This window comes from Erythranthe guttata, chromosome 11, assembly GCF_056151865.1.
Source record: "Erythranthe guttata isolate IM_541 chromosome 11, IM_541, whole genome shotgun sequence".
In the NCBI taxonomy this organism is placed as follows: domain Eukaryota; kingdom Viridiplantae; phylum Streptophyta; class Magnoliopsida; order Lamiales; family Phrymaceae; genus Erythranthe; species Erythranthe guttata.
Genome location: NC_142543.1, coordinates 19554649 through 19575136, shown reverse-complemented (window position 1 = coordinate 19575136; position 20488 = coordinate 19554649). Strand labels below are relative to the sequence as shown.

At 33.2% G+C, this 20488-nt stretch overlaps 5 protein-coding genes across 5 annotated transcripts; 3 read left to right on the top strand and 2 right to left on the bottom strand.

The window, feature by feature from the left end:
* Positions 1-73: 73 nt before the first annotated feature.
* LOC105960884 (early nodulin-like protein 21) lies at positions 74-719 on the bottom strand. Its single transcript, XM_012985096.2, has 2 exons — positions 499-719; positions 74-406 (listed from the first exon to the last, which is right to left on the bottom strand). The coding sequence occupies exons 1-2, from the start codon at positions 689-691 to the stop codon at positions 108-110; spliced, it is 492 nt and encodes a 163-aa protein (XP_012840550.2). The 5' UTR covers positions 692-719; the 3' UTR covers positions 74-107.
* A 2984-nt stretch (positions 720-3703) lies between these two features.
* Positions 3704-6000, top strand: LOC105960883 (very-long-chain 3-oxoacyl-CoA reductase 1-like). The gene is made up of 4 exons (XM_088825618.1): positions 3704-4374; positions 5141-5210; positions 5313-5682; positions 5845-6000. The coding sequence occupies exons 1-3, from the start codon at positions 3734-3736 to the stop codon at positions 5565-5567; spliced, it is 966 nt and encodes a 321-aa protein (XP_088681744.1). The 5' UTR covers positions 3704-3733; the 3' UTR covers positions 5568-5682; positions 5845-6000.
* A 275-nt stretch (positions 6001-6275) lies between these two features.
* On the bottom strand, positions 6276-9921 carry LOC105961025 (putative membrane protein At3g27390). Its single transcript, XM_012985255.2, has 10 exons — positions 9398-9921; positions 8930-9038; positions 8637-8829; positions 8405-8541; positions 7881-8169; positions 7683-7789; positions 7466-7601; positions 7131-7329; positions 6775-7018; positions 6276-6693 (listed from the first exon to the last, which is right to left on the bottom strand). The coding sequence occupies exons 1-10, from the start codon at positions 9489-9491 to the stop codon at positions 6444-6446; spliced, it is 1758 nt and encodes a 585-aa protein (XP_012840709.2). The 5' UTR covers positions 9492-9921; the 3' UTR covers positions 6276-6443.
* A 7360-nt stretch (positions 9922-17281) lies between these two features.
* LOC105960882 (BAG family molecular chaperone regulator 2) lies at positions 17282-18257 on the top strand. Its single transcript, XM_012985095.2, has 2 exons — positions 17282-17581; positions 17728-18257. The coding sequence occupies exons 1-2, from the start codon at positions 17341-17343 to the stop codon at positions 17952-17954; spliced, it is 468 nt and encodes a 155-aa protein (XP_012840549.2). The 5' UTR covers positions 17282-17340; the 3' UTR covers positions 17955-18257.
* Positions 18258-19270: 1013 nt separating this feature from the next.
* Positions 19271-20488, top strand: LOC148767181 (protein FAR1-RELATED SEQUENCE 5-like). The gene is made up of 4 exons (XM_088825985.1): positions 19271-19279; positions 19516-19955; positions 20042-20243; positions 20354-20488. Exons 1-4 carry the CDS (start codon positions 19271-19273, stop codon positions 20486-20488), a joined length of 786 nt encoding a protein of 261 aa, XP_088682111.1.

The following is a 20488-nucleotide window of genomic DNA, read 5'->3' as shown; positions in this document are numbered from 1 at the left end:
TTTTACATGAAATTCATATAAAACAAGCCAGCCACCCTAAAATACTATATTCAACACAATGTCAATTAAAAAAAAAAAACGACTGATGAAATCCTAAATGTAAAAGGCTAAAGAAGGTAAGCAAACTGAAAAGCAACTAATAATACAAATAGTGCATACGAGAAGAAGGCATTGTTTGGAGCATGTGAGGTTCCACCGGGAGCTTCCTGCGCTATCACCCACACGATCATACGCTGCCCTTTCTCACAGTGCCCGGTGGCTCCACTTATGAAGTAGAAAAAACCGGACCGGTCCAGCGTGACTGCTGTGTTACCCGAGTTGGAAAAGAAATCAGGGCGCGTTGAGTTGCACTCGTTGTAGTCTTGCTTGTTCACCTTCATCACCGAATCCTTCTTGTACTTGAATACTAAACAAAATCGAAAATTAATCATTTCTGAAATTAAAAAAAATGTTTTATAACTAAGGATCGGAATTTGTTAGGAGGTGTTTAGTACTTACTAATGGTGTCGCTAATCTTGAACCTCTTTTTGGAAGCCCATTGGTTGTACACTTCGGTTTCGTTTTCGCGAGGTACAACCCAACCCGCTCGCTCCCCGACTTCAAACTCAGAGCAACGAACGCACTGCAACATTTGAAGGAAACACAAAGTCGTGGTTGCAGCGAGCAGAAAGCGTGCTTTGGACGACGCCATTGTTGCGAATGGAAGCTTAGTTGATAATTTTTTTTAATGGAGTTTTATTGAAACGGAAATGAGGTTAATTAAGAAGTGATTAGTGATTAAATAGTGGTGCGGTAATTTGCAGTTAACGAGTAGTAGTTATAAGTGGGGTGGTGAACGTGAATGTGATTATGGGATTAGTGGGAAATAACGGTCAGAACAGCTTAATTTCGAGCTCTAATTTTTAATTGGGCTTAACTAATGGGCCATTAAGAATTATAAGCCCAAATTTAGATTATAACTATTATGTAAACAAATTTTGTATGGCCCAATTTAGGCCCATGGAAAAGAAAATTTATCAATTGTTCGTACATGATATTGTATTTTATTTTAGATTTTATTAATATAAATTAGATGTATAAAAATTTATATCACATAGTCGTAAATGATAATATTATTATTGATAAAAGATCCAATTAGTTAAAGGCACATCATTTATTTTTAAGAGTTTAGTACAACACTAGAGAGGGATTAGGGGGTTATATATCTTTTTCAATAGGTGTCATTTAATAAATGATGTGATAAATGTTGTTTCAGTTTTAATATTATCATTTCACCCTTCAAACGAGATTCTGATCATTTTTCAATCCAAATTAGGCAAAAATCGAAATTAAAAAAATTGTAGCTATTTGAGTTGGATTTGTAATCCAACTTAAATTACTAAGATTGGATATCAAATGAGAAAGTTATTCATGAATCAATGAACACTGCGCACAAATTTGATAATTTGAGTGATCTAAAATTCAAAACGTAACTAATTCATGCTTAATTGTTATAACTCGTGTTGAATTAGAAAGCAAACACAAATGGCTACAATTTCGTGTTTTATTTTTTGCTGAAATTGGACTAGAAAATAGTAAAAATCTCGTTCTAAGTTAAAACAGTATTAATAAAATGCAAACGACATTTAACATTTCAATTTCATAAGCTTGTTATTAAAAAAATAATTTAAGTGGTATTGCAATTTCCAATTGTACTAGAAAAGGCAATTTCCACCTCCATAAATTAATGAAAAGTGAGTAGTTAGTTAGTTGGTGTAATTAATTCAACGATGTCGTCACTCAAACCAACAGAAACGCGTTAGTTGCAAACGTACGATTTTAAGGTTTACCTAAATGGAAATAGCAGCTGCCTAATTTCTGCTCATCTCTTTCAACTAACCTCTCATCTAAAATTCCAGCCGCCGGCTGCACGCAGCTTCATTAATTGTTCTTAAAAGGTTTAATTATAATAAGGTAAGATCTATTTACAAATACCCCTCATGTTTATATAATTACATTCAACCGTTTGTAGCTTGTAGATTTCTTACATTAACGCCCTTTTGCAGAGTGTGTATATAAAAATTTTATAAACTACCGGGGTCTGAACATAATGTTTTACAACATAAGGGGGTTTATTATAATTACAGTTTACCTCACGAAGGTGGTTATAATTTATCCGTACTTGAATAAATAAGGACTGCGGCTATATGCCATACTCATTCCACTTGTGCAAGAATAATGAGAAAAAAAAACAAAAAAAAAAACATAGAAGCGTGAATTAAACCCCCCCCCCCCCCCCCCCCCCCGAAACCCTACCTACGTTCACCTTCTCCACTGCTCAAGCTCCGCCGCTCAAGCTCCACCGCCGATCGCCGCAGACGCCAACCCAGCCACGCACAATCATGAGTGACCTAAATCTGCCCAAAAAAAGAGGAAAAACAAATTAAATTTAAAACTGGTAAAAATCGACACCAAGGTGTCGAAAAACTATGCTACAAATCGACACTTAAGCGTCGAATTGCATAGGTAAAAATCGACATTGACATGTCGAATTTATAGTACAAATTCAAATGTCAAATTTTATACCTCAAAATCGACATCTAAATGTCGATTTTTACCTGTAAAATTCGACCTGTACATGTCGAATTCGGTTGCGCGGGATTTTTTTTGGAAAGTCGATATTCTAGCTAAAAGAACCGATAAATGCATACCTTCTTGGGTTCTTCCATCGTAGAATCTTCTATTTTGATGTCTTCTGACTCCATACTTGCCATCTTTGTAAGATTTGTTGAGTTTTGATGATTTTGAATATCTAGGTTTTGTGGGTTTATGGAGGAGGAAGGAGAAAGGTCTTGTGGGTTTTGGAAGATGGAGAAGATGAGAGTTGGTCTTGTGGTTTTGTGGTCTTGTGATAGGGTTTTTTGTGTTTTTGAATTTTTGGTCTTGCACATTTGAAATTTCCTATTTTTTTAATAAGTAAGGATATTATAGTATTTATACATTGAAAATTTTAATTTAGTCTTGCACAAGTGGAATTAGTCTTGTATATAGCCGCAGCCATAAATAAATGCCACCAACTGTTTTCTCCTCACCACTCACTAGTGTTATTCTCTCTAGGCATTAATTAAATATTCAAAATAAAATATATACTCATGAAGAAAATAAAATTTTGGGTAAACATCACTTAATCCGCGTGTGGTTGCAAGCTTTTGCAGATGACCCCTTATGCTCGTAATACGATTAACACATAACCCTCTATAATTTATGTAGTAGCTTTCATTAGTTTTCCCGTCAAAATTAACTGCATGTATCAAACTTTAAGGGGACCGTCTGCAAAAACGAAAGGGAAAATGAAAGCGCAAGGGGTTCATCTGCAAAAATATACTTTAATATTTGACACAGACGGTTAAATTAGACAGAAAAACTAACGGAAGCTACCCTCAACAATCACAAGGGGGTTATGTTCTGATATTACAAGGACGATGGGTTCATCTGCCAAAAAATACTTTAACGTTTGACACAAACGGTTAAATTAGACGGAAAAACTAATGGAAGCTACCCTCAAAAATCACAAGGGGGTTATGTGCTGATATTACAAGGACAAGGGGTCATTTGCAAAAGTTTGTAACCACAAGGGTGTTAAAGTGCTATTTACTAATTTTTTTAATAATTTGATAAATTACCATTTGGTCCCTTCATCCATCTATATATAACAGCTATTTTAAGGTGCAAAAAAATATTAATTTATTCAGTGATGGCGGAGTGCATCTTAGACCAGCTAAAATCTCAGCCCTTATGGCTTCTCTTCCCACTATCACTCGGCCTCTTCTCTCTCCTCAAATTCTCACTCTCAATTCTCAAATGGGTCTACGTCAATTTCATCCGACCCGGAAAAAACCTCAAAAAATACGGGTCATGGGCTCTAATCACGGGCCCCACCGACGGCATCGGAAAAGCCTTCGCCTTCCAGCTGGCGAAGAAGGGGCTCAATTTGATTTTGGTCGGGCGGAACCCTAGCAAGCTGGACGAAGTATCCGAATCAATCAAGTCCAAATACGGGTCGTCGACCCAGATCAAACAAGTGGTGGTGGATTTTTCCGGCGACTTGGACGGCGGCGTTTCTAGGATCAAGGAGGCCGTTCGGGGAGCAGACGTCGGCGTTCTGATCAACAATGTCGGCGTTTCGTATCCGTACGCCAGATTCTTCCACGAGGTGGATGAGAAATTGCTGAGCGATTTGATTAGGGTTAATGTGGAGGGTACGACGAAAGTTACTCAGGCTGTTTTGCCTGGCATGGTGGAGAGGAAGAGAGGGGCGATTGTGAATATTGGATCTGGCGCCGCCATTGTTATTCCTTCTGATCCTCTTTACTCTGTTTATGCTGCAACCAAAGCGTGAGTACTCTTTTAATTACTTTTACAGTTACCAAAATTCTATTAATTTAGTGAAATATTAAATTATCGAACTAATAATTTAATACGTTTATTACGAGTCGGGACTTGAGAAATTATTATTTCAGCGAGAACCAAAATTCTATTAATTTAGTGAAATATTAAATTATCGAACTAATAATTTAATACGTTTATTACGAGTCGGGACTTGAGAAATTATTATTTCAGCGAGAATATTAATTTATCCAGGTTCATATATATATATAGATATAGATATAGATATAGATATATAGACGCGTCAGAAGCAATGCTACACTGGTTAGATCTTTATCATACATCTACACACCAACATGGATGTGTGTGTGTGTGTGTGTGTGTGTGTGTGTGTGTGTGTGTGTGTGTGTGTGTGTGTGTGTGTGTGTGTGTGTGTGTGTGAATGAATGATGAAGATGTAACCGGTGCAGCATGGAATATTTACCGATGATTTGTATGATTCTTGAAGGGTTTTTTTATCTGTCTTTAAGGTGTGTTTTATCCCGATCCCGGTCTTGTACATGATATAATATACATGGTCAAATACACCGGGTAGTGTATCTACACACAATCACACACTCGTACGTGTGGATGTGTGTAAAATCGATAGTTATATAAATACACGTGTCTGGTGAGATCTTACCTAGTATGTTGTAATAATAGATCGTTATATATACGCGTCTTATAGTGAGATCTTACCTAGTAAATTAAAACGACGGTTGTTCGAAATTTTCAGATATGTCGACCAGTTCTCAAGGGGACTCTATGTTGAATACAAGAAGAGTGGAATCGATGTGCAATGCCAGGTATCATATTTTATTCATAATTAGTTTATATTTGTCCTCTTAAATCGTAAATTAATTAATCGGATTTTAGTCGCTACATTTGTTTCTTCATACCGTATGTAGGTACCTTTATACGTAGCAACAAAGATGGCTTCGATCAGACGGTCCTCATTCTTTGTTCCATCAACGGACGGATATGCTCGATCTGCCTTGCGCTCGATTGGCTACGAGCCTCGCTGCACACCTTACTGGCCCCACACACTTGTATGGGCGTTAGCGAGTTCTTTGCCAGAATCGTTTGTTGATGCCTGGCGTTTTAAATTTTGCCTTGGAATTAGGAAAAAGGGCCAACTCAAGGACTCGAGGAAGAACGAATAAATGGTTTATTGATGTTTTATATATGTTGCTTTTAAACTTTGCTACTCGAATGTAGCGGCAGAGGAGATAAATTTGTGTAATTTAAGTTCTACGCTTAGTTCGTGTTTGCAATAAAGTAGAACCTCGATAAATTAATAACCTCGATTAAATAATAGTTTCTCCCGGTCCCGACTCGGTGAAAACGTGTTAAATTATTAACTCGATAATTTAATAATTCGCTAAATTAATAGAATTTCCCTGGTCCCGACCGTATTAATTTATAGAGGTTTACCTGTAGTTTGGACGTTTTATTTATTCTTTTAGCTCGGCAACCATGGGTGGAAATTGAAATAGAATTTTCAATTTCCGATTTGAAACATTAATATTCCATTTTTTTTAATTGGAATTAGAATATGGAGGAGACTCCGATTTTCGGATTTGAATTTCCGAAAAATAATCCCAAAAATGTTGACTTTTTGTTTCCGAAAAATACACCTATAATATCAGTGATTATGTATTTTATACTTTATAGGTTACTAAAAATTCGAATCCTCCAAATTCCAATTTTGGGGAGAAAACAATTCATTCTTATTTCCGTTTTTCTTCAAACGGAAATGGAACTAGTTTTCACTTCTGAAAAATCGGATTTTTTTTTCCAAAAGTGCTAATTCCAATCCGATTTCCACCCCTATCGGCAACTATTCCTTTGCAAACAGAAACTACATAAAGTAAAATGTGAAAAGGGGAACCAAAATTGAATAAACCATTTCAAACATATAGGTACATACAAATCTTGAAAAGAGATGAACTATAAATAGTGATACAAAAAAAAAGGAGGGGTAAAACTACCTATGCATAAAAAGAACTATCATACAACAACAAAATCGAAAAGTTCGTTCATCTGATTTCAATGTCCGTTTCAGGTTCGTTCTCTTGATCAGAAAGATGGTCGTTTGTTTTGCTCTTCAAAGATTTCTGGCTAAATATCCGATCGAACATACTTCTCGATCTCGGCAGATTACTTGCTCTAGATTTTCTGCTCCCACCATTCTTCTTTTCCAGCTCTTCTAAAATGTTCTTTACACTACCATCAAATCGACGTCTAAAAGTCGGGTATCTTGATATAGATTTCGTGATCCCTCGAAGCCTTGATTAACGAAAATCAAATTAATAGCCGACTTACAATAATTATAATAAACTATAATCTATTTTTTATATTTATTTTTACCTTCGAGCCAATGCATCAAGTTCAGCTTGTCTGAGTTCAGTATCGGGTGCTAAGCCAATATTCGAATTCTTCAATCTCGACGGATCGCCACTCAATAAAACTAACTTTCCTAAGTATTCCTCCTCTGTCTCAGAAAGATTATCAGCCTTAATCTGGTCTTTAATAATTAATAGTGGATTAAGAAACCAATCAAAAAACGTGTCTTTCGGCCTATTCGAAGACGTTATTTCCGTAACATCATCACCTGCATAAAATAAAATTAAAATATTACTTATTCGACAATAATAAGAGCTAAAAAAAACCCGATTTTTTTTTTCAAATAAATGAAGAAAAAACGGAGAACTTTTTTCACTTACTTAGCAATATACCGGGAGAATTAGCATTTGCCGATCGAATAAGTGACTGAAGAATGCAATAAGCAGGCAAACCGATACTTATTACACCGCCACCATCTTTATTATGCTTAGCATCTTCGATATCCTTGAAAGTAATTATCCCTTCAGAAGCCATAACTTCCCCATGGCGTTGACACTCATCGAGCAATGCATCAACTAACTTCAAAAAATATAAATAAAAAAAAAAATTATTCAACGAAAATAAAACGGGACCAATTTAGTAATTAATAATAATAATAATAATAATAATAATAATAATAATAATAATAATAATAAAATATTTAATCCAAAAATACCTCAAGTGGCTTCAAATCAAGCATGGGTGCATTCATAGAACTTGTTCGAGAAGGTGGCTTTTTGAAAGAGCCTGGCCTTGAAAACGAAGCCGAGGGAGAAGTAGTTTGTGGCAGAGTCTTCTTTCTATAACACGGTCTAAATACACAAAACGGCAATATCAATATTCAAAAAATAATAATTAATCGAAGAAAAATTACACGAAGATCAATTATTAACCTAGGAAAGCAGGACCCTTCGGGCATATCAAGAATATCGTTGCTGTACTCATCATAAATCGACAAAGAAGCGACAATGTAACAAAGTCCAAACCAAAAGGACCTTTCCTGCAATGCAAGAAAAACGAGATCTTTTATTAATTAATTAATTATTCATTTCTTTCGATTTTTTTCTTTTTTGAAGAGAATTAAATTCAACCTGATAAACAATGACTGCAGCATAAGCGCCCAAGAAAATACTCGATACCATCGAGCCCAAAACGGCTCCTACAACGGCCAACGGCCAGAGTAAAATTGCTAGGCCTGCAAATGGAACACATATAGTTTCCAAAAACGGGCCTTCTCTTCCTATGCAGTCGTGGAATAATCGATGCCAGCCTTTGAATAACATGTAGAAGCTTTTAAATAGTGCGATAATCGAGATTACTGGTAGATCAACCATTGCACCGAGTACTCCAGCTATTAAAGCCAGTGGCACGTAGAACAAGCTGCAATAAAGAACGAATTATTTTCTTGAATTCAGAAAAATCGCCATAATGGAAAGAGTTTATCGAATTGCTAAAAAAAAATCTACGATGCGTATTTTTTAGCACACGAACCCCCAAAATGGTGGGTTTTTAAGGGGTAGTTTTTTGCTAATATTTATAAAACGGGTAATTTTTTTTAGCAATTAGACTAAACATAAGGGTGTCGAATGCAATAACGGCAAGGAGAAAAACGGACCTAATCTCGTAATATTTACCCTCTTGGGGGCCTTGGCGCCGTAAATCATCCATAATGGAGAAGTACGAGAAGTAACAAACATCCAAGAAATCTCTAATGATAGTGAAGCTACCTTTAACAGAGCTCCAAATTCCATCCTGCGAGTACGAAGCACGATGATTTTATTTATTTGAAGTCCCTAGAAATAGTGGGAATACGATAAATTTTTATTGTGATTTCAAGATTTGCGTACACATATACAGTGATAGAATTTGTCCGTTTTCCCTTCTTCAACAGCTTGAAAAGTGGCGAAAGATGGTGCAAGAAGACCATAGGCGGCACCACCTAAAACGCCGCAGGCTATTCCGATTGGCGGCCATGCTATTAATATGGCGAGAACGCATATGCATAGTACGAGCTTCAAAGCTGGACCAAATTGTTTAGTGCTGCCATTATTAAAAATAATAATAAAAAAAATCAGTTCGATTATGATTGCGAATGTGGTGAACTAAGCATACAAGTTAAAAAAAAACTTAACGAACAAACCTTAAAATGCAGTAATAAGTATAGAAGAAGTGAACAGGCCAAAGACCGAGTATTATAGCGCAGACTCCGGTTGTCATTATCAGAAATACAACGGGGAACATAATTATACCTGTAACAAGAAATTGCAAATTATTTATTCAAAAATTCCAATCATTGCTGTAACTAACCATAGTTAAAACTTACCCTAAAAGGTCCATCTGTAAATCAAACTGTAAAACTGGGAAACTATCTAAAATGGAACTAAATTTAACAATTATAGTTTCATAAATTTTGAAAAATCTGAGATAAAATTAAGTTAAAATAAATTTTACCCACTTCTAAACATAAACATCACTGCAGAAATCTGACTAAAAAAAGTACTAATTGTAGCAACAAAGACAGAATATATACATCTATTACAGAACACACATGAAAAAACCTCAGAGGAAACAATTATTACACACACAAAAAAAAGAAAAAGAAACAGACCTTTAATGAAGCCAAGAAGGAGAAGGCCGATGAAGAAAGGCAAGAACAAAATGAAGTTCCACAGAGAAGCCCATATCCCACTTGGTGGTTCCATTTCTTCCTCTTTCGATTTTCTTTTTTTTTTTTTCTCACTCAAATCACTAAAAAGTAAAAACCCATCTCAAAAATCAACCGAAATATTCTTGAAATTCTCGAACAAGGAGCAACGCTGTACAAAGACAGGAGTAGTGGGTTCTTTATCAAATGATTCTCTTCTTTATTAATTTACAGAAAATAAAATAAAAAAGGGGGTTTTTGTGGATTTGAAATGGAAACTATTTATTATTTTAAGAAAGAAAAGAGAGTGGGAGATTTTATAAATGTGGGTTTCTTCGTAATTGTCGAACTTAGCGGTTGATGAATTGCCGCTGGAAAGCACTTTTCAGATTGGTTTCTCTTTGAGGTTTAGAAGCAAAGAATAGTAATATAGTATTATAACTCTTGCATAAAAGAAAGGCTTTTTTTCAGTATTTTATTTTTGATTTGTAATATGGGCAAATTACGTCCAGCTCCCTGAGTTATGGTCAAATTACGAAAATTCCCCTTATGTTTGGGTAGTTATAGTCACCTTCTCAACTATGTATTATCTTATGAAAAGACCCTGGAGTAAATTTAGGGATGTCAATTCCGTAAAACCGAACCGAAATTTCGGTACGTCAACATTTCATACCGTTTACCAAACTTAAATATACAATTTGGTTCGGTAAATTACTGAATTATATAAATTTTATGTAAAAATATTTAAAAGAAAGAGGTGGCTGTAATATTCCAAATAAGAGGGGTCTTTTTGTAATTTAACTATACTTTAGGGGTGTGCGTAATTTGACCTTTGTAATAATCAAAAGCTAGAATTTAAGACCAGAAAGCAAACAAAAATATTCCAATTTCATCACTTCGATGCTGTAAAAAGAGGTGCAATAATTAGTTTTGATTAATTAAACAATAATATTGATATTGAAAAAATAATAATAATTACACAAGTCAAATTAGATGTTGTAGGGTAACAATTATTTTTAACCGACAGTTTCTCATTATTATTCCCTCATCGCTAGAATATTTATGGATAAATAGCATTTAACATCCTGTAGTTTGAGCTTTGTAATATAACATCCTTATACTTTTAATACAAGCACATAACCCCCTTGTACTTTTAATACCACCATATAACCCCTTATGGTAGTTCACTTGATAAATAATCTTGCTCATTAGGAAAATGAAATTTTTGAAAGTATAAAGGGGTTATATGCTTATATTAAAATATAAGGGGATCATGTGTTATATTAAAAGTACAAGGGGTCATCTGTACTAAATTCAAACTAAAGGGGATAAGTGTTATTTACCCAATATTTATTATTTTAAATTACTGCGCATGTATTAAATCCTAATCAAAATGCATGGTTTATAGCACACAACATAAAAAGAATATCTAAAATATTACTATCATTAATTATTATTGTCGTTCAAGTTTAAAATTGCATGAAAAAAAATAAAAATAAAATATAGGTATCGACTCACGTGATAATCACGTGTATGAGGTTGGCCTTTTCTTGGGCCTTTTACATACATTTATCGACACATTTATTTGGGCCTCGGCAACGGAAAAATTCGAGTTATCTTTAGTGGGCTTGCTTATACTGAGTTTATGGATTGTTAATTGCACAAATATACGCTTCTTAAATCTTTAATTGAACAATTTGTCGTTTACAAAATTTAATTGGCGTTTCTAAAGTTTATATTAACTCAAATATACAGGAGAACCTTGATAAATTAATAGCATCCCTTAAATAATAATTTCTTCCAGTTCCGATTCTATATAAACGTACTAAATTATTAGTTCGATAATTTATTATTTTATTAAATTAATTGAATTTTGTTAATTGTTAGTACTAACTGCATTAATTTATTGAGGTTTATGCCAAAGTGTAAAAACTTTTGAAAAAAAATTCATCATTGGGCAATGAGCTTGACTGCACAAATTTTGAAATATGGCTTATCGACTATATGATAAGTGTAATCATATAATTTACAATTAATATTATAAATTCTAGGTGTGTGACAAAAAAATATTTTAATAGTAACATTTATTTAAAAAGTAGGTAAAAACCTTTAAAAAAATTAAACAAAAATAGTTACATGGGATCTAGCGTAAAAAAAGGTTGATAGAATTGCATGCGAAGAAATGCAAAATCTTATGAATGGCGTAAAAGTATCTATCTCGTGCTTGGTCCTATTTTTCCTTATTATAAGCACGCATGCATGCATGCGCATTCAAATCAAATGAAACCTGCATAAATAGGGCTATTTCTAGTTTCTACTCTACACCCAATGAAAATACGCAGGATGATTTTTCACCGTTGATCTACACATACTAATGTGTGTGTATGTGTGTTTTTATGTATATATGAATAGTAAAGATCTTTCAGTGTATTTCACTCGTTGTACATCGAGCATAAAATAGATAAATAGTAAGTATCATTTTCATTTAACAATTCAAGTCATACCGTAATGATGATTATTGATTAGTGAATTAATATTTTGGTAAAATACAATTTGCACCCTTAAAATATGGGATTTGTAACAGTTATCCCTTACCTAAAGCACATCGATCATAACAAATCGATCTTTCCAAATCACCATAACTAAGGTCAAGTTTTAGTTATTGTGTAAGTAATTGAATTCATTTCAGTATAATCGGAGCTTGTGTACGTGTAGTCATTCACCAATTTTACGGTCAACTCTCCAGCTCAAATGACTCGTAAACTACTAACTCGAGTAATCCCGCGTCGAGTATCATAAGATTGTATGATTCTATCTTGATTAATTATGTATTAAAAACTAAACGAGGCCTAAAAGTTCTAATAGATTCCTTATTACATTAGGGAAGATTCTTATACAGTTGAACTTGGCCTTATTATTTGAACCTTCAAATAAAAATACTACCACATATTAATTTTCATAGGGTTAATATGCTAGAGGTCCCTAGTTGGAAACATAATTAGATATGAGTTACAACCCTAATATTTTTTTTTTTGAACTAAATCCTTTTTACAAAAATAAATATGACCCACATCCTTTATTTTTTTTTAATCCCAAATTTGCCCTCAACTTAAATCCATAAATTCTACACGTTTATTCCAGATCTATTTTGCTTATTTTCTTCCCTCTTCTCTCTCTCGTTCTCCCTCTCTCGTTTCTCTTTCTCTCTTTCTCCGTCTCTCGTTCTCCCTCTCTCGTTTTCTTTCTCTCGCTCTCTCTCTCCATCACTTCCCACAATTATTGAGGGGGCGATGGCTATGGCGCAACTATGGCGGTGGAGGGGCGTTAATAAGGGGATGGTTATGGAGGCATGAGGTTACGACGACTATGGTGGTGGTCAGATCTACGGTGGATGGTGGTTAGGTTTTAATTTGGTCGACGGCTAGGGTTTAATTCGGTCGACAACTATGGCGGTTAGGGTTTAATTTGCTCGGCGGCTAGGGTTGGTGGACCATTAGGTTTTTGAATATAGGGTAGGGTTTATTTTGGTCGACGGCTAGAGTTTAATTTGGTCGATGGCTAGGGTTTAATTTTGTTGAAGGCTAGGATTGGTGAATGACTAGATTTTTGCAGGTAGGATTTGGCAGCGTATACTCACTGGAATTGTGCTCGTGTTATCAGTTATTTATGTTGTACTAGTAAGTTTTATATACACTTGTAGGCCTTGTTTGGTAATTCTTTGGTAATTCTGATTAGATTTGCGCCTTGTTTGGAAATTGTGATTTACGTTTCAAGTCCATGATTTAAAAAAACTAAAATATGCACCCGGATTTTAATCGAAAATATGGAGGATATGTACTATCTGTTTCTTTTCTTGCTTTTTACTTACCTATAAATCGATTTTTTTTAGTTAAGTTCTTGTTTTCGTAATATGCAGGTATGCGTTGTTATAAAAACGGTGGTTCATCTCGGCGATGATGCGTATTTTGTGGCAGTTATGGCGTCGGTATTGCTGATAGTGATTTTGGGATACTTCGTTCATGTATTAGACAATGTTATAGAGACGGTGTACGTGTGCTATGCGATAGATAGAGACAGGGGAGAGGTTTATAAACAAGATGTGCATGAAGTTTATGTTCACCTTCCAATCAGTAGAAGTCATAATTATAGGGCTAGTTTTGCTACAAGAACTCCACTTCTTGTTTAATGTGAATCTCAGCTTCATCTGTGTTGTGTATTATTATCTGTAAGTTTTATTTCTGTGTTGTGCATATCTGAGATTTTATCTTTTTAATTTTTGCACTGAATTTTGTTGAATAGTACACCATAGTATACCGTAGTATGTCATAGTGTACCATAGTATACCATAGTATTCTTTAAACTCTGTTGTATTATTTGACAAAAACGAAACTACGGGTGTCTGCAGATGATTACGACCGGAAAAAAAATAAAAAAAAAACATCATTTTCGAAATTATGTAGAAAAAAAAATCGATTAGAGAAACGTATTCCATATAAAAAATAAAATAACAAAAATGCTAAATGCAAATTAAATTTTTTAAATAATACCATAGTACATCATAGAATATTTACAATCCGATACAATTTCGAATTTGTGAGTGGAGGGGCATTTTTGGAATGAATTATGATAAAGGATGTGAATCAAATTTTAATTAGACGTGTCATTTAGTTCTAATAAGGTTTGTCACCAGGGACTTATATCTTAAGACCCCATTTTCATATTAGGATCACATTAGCCATGCTGCCCCTAATTTAGGGGTGGCTAATTACCAACAATCTTGGTTAGTCATTTTAATAATAATAAATAAATAATTATATTTAGACTATAAATCATGTGCACATGTGAATGTATTCGGATTGCATAAATTATGGTTATTGATTTATATCCTACTATTAAATTTGAAGATGATTTTGCTAATTAATGTCCAAATGATTGATGTAAAATTCTGATCCAAGTCACCCAACCCAAATTTATCAAATTTCGATTTTTATTTTTTCATTTCATTATATTATATGAGCATAAAAATAAAATGAAGAATATAATAATGATAGATAATGATAGTAACACAATTATTACTGTAAATATATTCACGTTTCTTATAACACAAGGAACAATAATTAATGTCGAGTATATTTTTGAGGTAAAAATGCACTTGTAAGAATCATAGAAAAACATAAAATTTGTGAAAAAATAAATCAAAATTATATTATTCGATGAAATGTACGAATGGTGAAGATCTACAACACATGTCTACACATCTATATATTAAATAAAATAAGTCGTATCAGATCCCACAATAAATGATCTAGTGGTTGGAGTAAGAGAGCTGGTGTCAAATGACGTAAGTACGAATCCTCTTGTCAACGGCATATGGTCAATCAAGTGTGATTTAAGTCTCTCGTATATATAAAAAATCAGTCGTATTAGTATTATAAGCCTAATTAAACTCGAAGCTCGAAATAAATGAGATGAATTTAAGTTTTCTCAGTCGTGAAACTTTAAACTGTATGAGTTTGAACTAAAACTCGACTAACATGGCCCGATAGTCACGCATGAAAAAACAAAAAAAAAAAAAGGTTTTCTCTATTATTAAACCATAAATACTAATTTATTAATTAAGTAATTAATAAATAAATAAATAAATAAATAAATAATAACAAGTGGCCAACATCCTTTGTTGTTGTAAGTGCAAATATGTTTGAGCAAGCCGACATAACAAAATCCTTTTCCGGGACCAATAAGTATGGCTTCTTTTGGACTTTACTCTAACCCAAAAAGGAGAGCTTCTCTTATATTATTAACTACAAAATAATATTATTATTTTTTATTTTCTTTTTTTGATAATTAATTATTAGTCCTCTTTTATTTTTTATTTAATTTTTTGATAAATAATTATTAGTCCCCTTCACCAATATACATGTGGGGTTGTCACTTGTGAGACAAAAAAAATCCTGAGAATCTTCTCTTATTTTCTTGTGTTTCTTCTCCATTTGGTTTCTTGCATTATTTTGTGTGTTTTTCCATGATTAGCTTTGCTATCATGTTTTTAGGTTTTGGTCTGAAATTATTTTCACAAATGATTTTAATCATTTACTCAATTTATTTTAATTTAGTGCATTAAGTTTTATATAAGCTCATAATGGAATTCACTTCCATCCTCAAGTGTATAACCATGTTCTAGAATTTACTATCTCAAATATTAAAATAACTCTTCATAGTTCATGTGATGGCTAAGCTTATAAGCTGTTACAAAGAACTTAATAAGAGCTTATAAGCTCTTTTAGAGTGTTTGGTACTTCTTTTTCAGAAAAAAAAATCATAAAAAATAAATAAAAAAATAAGCTGTTCGAGAACAAATCTCATAATGAGTAAAAACAGTTTATAAGTTCATTATCCAAATATTTTAAAATTGAATTCTAAAAATAATGCGTAACAACTTATCAGCTCTTAAAACAGCTTAGCAGATGTAAGAGCTTATTAGTTGTTTAAAATAAATTTAGCTAAAAAAAATTAATTTGAGAGCTAGTTTCCCCAAAAAAAAAGCAGCTTGAACTAGTTTCTTAGTTATTGTGGAGAACTTGAAAAAAAAAATAGATTTCAAATTCTTTCACCTAATCCTTGTCAAATACAAATTAAAGAAATTAATCTTGTTTTATTTGTGTTTTATTAGAAAAAAAAAATGATGGTTGAGGAGGATAAGAGGCTGCAAGTAGCTGTAAATCACTAATTGTAGCTTTAAAGCATAATCAATATTATCCATTTGTTGTTGCTTGAATGCCTGATTAAATGGCCCCCTTTTGACCCCCTTGAAAAATAAAAATGCCCCCCCTCCTAATTCCCCCAATTTTATGTGAAACTAATTAAGTATGAATAAAGAAAATTTTAATTTCTTGTTGCACATGGTTTGATACCCTAACGGTAGCCAACCCCCAACAATACAAAAAAAAAATATATATTTAAAGTATGATGATACTTAAATAATCACCCAACTTTATTAATTAACAAGTAAACTACTTTTTGAACACACTTATGTAACTTATTAACAAAATTAATTTTAATTTGGGAAATAAATAAATTGCAGAAAGAATTTAATTGTGATAGAAGTATTCGTTTTATCAACCGACTATGATGTGATAGTTTAGGGCCCGTTAATTAAGCAAAGCGTGTAACAAACCCACCCCCATGTGCCTTATGTAGGGGTGGATATTATAAATTGAATAAAATAAAATAAAAATAAAAAATCGATTTTTATTCGATATTTTATTTTTAATTTTGAAACAATATTTTTTTATTAGGAATTCTGAAAATTTCCAAAATTTTCATTTTTCAATATGCATTCACTTCTTATTGTAATATAAGAGATTCTGATTTTCGAGCCGATTTTAATTTTACAAAATACTTCAAAAATTTATATTTTCAGATAATTATACTTATAATATCAATATTATTATATATGTATTGTGTATCATAGGAGAATAAAACAAATAAAAGAAAAATCAGAACTCCACCGATTTTATTCATTATTTTGGATTAAATTTTGTCATTTCAATCTTTGAAAATTCCAATTCCCAAATTTTCCAAATATTTTTAATGAAATTGGAATTCGTTTTTCACTAAAAAGAAAAAAAAATGATCTATTTCCGAAATTATTAATTTTAATATGATCCGTTCGATTTTCACTCCACATTCATGCCACGTGTGACAAGGGGTTCATCAAATTATTAATCTTAATACAAGTTTAATAAGAGATTACTTAAAGGTAAGGCTGCTTACATGTTAATTAATATTTCACATTTTTTTATTTATCCAAATATAATTATCCCACCTGCTATATAATAGCCCTCTCCTACCACTCTTCTTTCCCCCCATACTACCAAGACTAAATATTTAATTTAAGAGAGAGAAAAATGATCAAGTTAAGGTCAAAGATGTTCTACAGATGCAGCTCTAAGCTAGCAAGTGGCGGCGGCGGTGGTGGTGCCGCCACACACGGCAGCGGCGGCGAGATCAAATGGGAATTAAGGCCCGGCGGCATGCTTGTCCAAAAAAGAGAGAGTAACGAAAACTCCGGCGAAGTCATGATCACAATTCGAGTCTCGACCGTCTCAAAATGGCATGATATTTCAGTTCAACCAACTTCAACATTTGGTAAACAATTAATTAAACCTCGAATTCTTTTATTTCATTATCATATTAACCTCTGACAGCGAGCTGGTTCACGAGCTTTTTATAAATTATATTTATCGGAAATCGAATTGATTTTTTTTTTTTTTTCTTGATTTTCTTTTATTTAGGAGAATTAAAGATTTTATTGTCAATATTGACAAATTTGGAGCCACAAGAGCAAAGAATATTGTTCAAAGGGAAAGAAAGAGAGGATAATGAACACTTGCATATGATTGGTGTAAGAGACAAGGACAAAGTTCTAATGTTGGAAGACCCGGCTATCAAAGAGAGGAAGCTTCTCGGGTTGACCCGAACCGCAGGAATCGGGTCACCTTATTGCACTATTAGTGTCTAAGTAATCACACACTAATTAAACCATAATCAAGTTTAGGAGGGTGCATGCCTGTTTTTCTATCTTCAACTAACAACAACAACCAAAAAAAAAAAAAAGAAGTTAATATTGTTTGTTTTTAAGTGTTAATGATGATTATGTTTGGTAATTAACTTGGTTTAAGTGGGGGGACTTAGTTTTTTTAATTGTAAGATACCCTTGTCGGCTTGGATATAATTAAATGTAAGCTGATGATTGTCCAAGTCATTCTGAACTAGTTTTGTATTAGGGTGTGTTTATGTATGAAATTATGTTGTTTTCTCTCTCTCTCTCTCTCTCTTACTTTTATTTATTAATTTTACTAGTACTTTTTTTTTGTTAATTTTTATGTACGATGAAGGGTTGAGGCGTGCATATAAAAAAATGCAGATCGTGCAATTTAAAGGTGGATGAAAAAGTTCAAAAAAGTTGTAAGATAGGTTAAAAAGTTCATCAAGTACATAAAATACAACTAAAGTAATTTGTTTAGACTTCAGACTAATTAATTAATGGGCTTAAGTATCATTATTAAGTTAATGGGCCCATGGCCTTAGTAACAATAACTAAGAAGTATTGGATAATTGGAGATCACCTAATATTGGGCCGACACCCTATGGAAAGCGTGTCAACTGGGATCAAATCAGTGTAAATCTCGGACGAATAAAGAGACTTTAAATTAGGAGAAGGGGGTGCTAAATTCTACACTAAAAGTTACTAAATCACGCACATAAATAAAAAATATGTATTTTCTACTAAAGATATTCTCTCTCTACAAAATATTTTCTCTGACTTCTCTCTAACTTTTTTCTAGGGTTTTCCACACAAAAAATTACTAAATCCCGCACATAAAAAAGAATTCTCTCTATACAAAAAAATATTTTCTCTCTACGCTCTATTTTTTCGATTTCTCTCCAACTTTTTTCTAGGTTTTCAAAATACTTAAAAGTCGTCAAAGGTCGTTTTTTGTTACGTAAGAATCATCGACTAATGAGTTCAATACCTTATAACGACAATCCACTTCAACCGAATGTAAGATTTTAATTTTTTTTGCCAACAAGTCGTCATACGCAGAGGGCAGACAACCTGGAAGACCAAACAAATAGCGCACACATGTTGGGCTCGTAGTACACTGTATTCGCGTCCAAGGTGCGCGATGTCTTTGACGCGTCCGCTTCTACTTTAGATGCGATTCGGTGTTTTTTTTTTTTAATATATATATATATATATATATATATATATATATATATATATATATATATATATATATTTTTTTTTTTTTTTGTTTATTTTTTTTCAGGATAATGGGGAAGGTTATTATTCTGAATACTTTTGAGGAGTACAATTGTTTAATTGTAGAGCTGATTTAATACAGTGTGCGAGAGACACAACTGAAAGCCATGGCATTAAGCTAATTATTGGTCATACTTTTTGTGATAGAGTATACGTCACCTGTGATCGGTTTGGAAAAAAACAGGTGAAACGAAAGAATAGAGGTGTAGAAAGTACAAAATGTACTGGCACGAAAAAATGTTATTGTGGTTTCCAGTTGAAGGGGGCTCTACAAGCTGGGGATAAATGGGAACTCTCTATAGTTTACGGGAAGCATAATCATCCTCCGGCTTCGAAGCATGGTCTTTATAAACAACTCTCGAAGAAGCAATATGAAGTTACCGAGATGTTGACGAGAAGTCACGTGAAACCTAAGAAGATTTTAAACCATCTTCGACGTGAAGATCCAAATATTATCACTTCGCTGAAATATATTTATAATGCAAGACTCATAATCAAAATTAAATTAATGGGCGGAAAGACAGTTATTCAACATTTGATGCAGTGTATTAATGAGAGCAAGTATATACAGCGACACCGCGCCGATTCAATGACGAATGAGGTTATTGACTTGGTGTTTGTTGATCCTCGAATTCCTGATATGTTGAAGTTGTTCCCGTATGTCATACTCATGGACTCTACATATAAGACCAATAGGTAATTATTCGTTTATAGTTGATGCAATTTAATTTAGAGTTTAAAATTTTGTTGAATATTAATATTAAATAATTATTTTGTAATAGGTACAAGATGCCATTACTGGAGATTGTAGGTGTGACCCGAGTTGGAAAAAAAATTACTGTTGCAATTGCATTTATGCAGCATGAAAACGAAGAACATTATAATTGGGTATTGAGTCAAGTAAAATCAATATTTTATGGTTGCTCAGAACCAGGAGTAATTGTGACAGATATGGAGTTAGGCCTTATTAAGGCGATAGAGCATGTCCCTAACCGAGTTTTCCATTTATTAACATTACTCAATTTAAAAATTAAAACTTACCTCACTAGCCTCTAAACTGTCGATATATCGTCGATAATATCCCATATCCCTAGAGTTTTCCTGCGATTTCTTCGGAATCTTTCATTTCATACATCGTGGCCGACTTTCATCATATGTACCTAGTACAGGGGGTCGGAAACATGAAAAATGCTCGTATATCCAAGACTGTTTCATGGTACATTCATTAG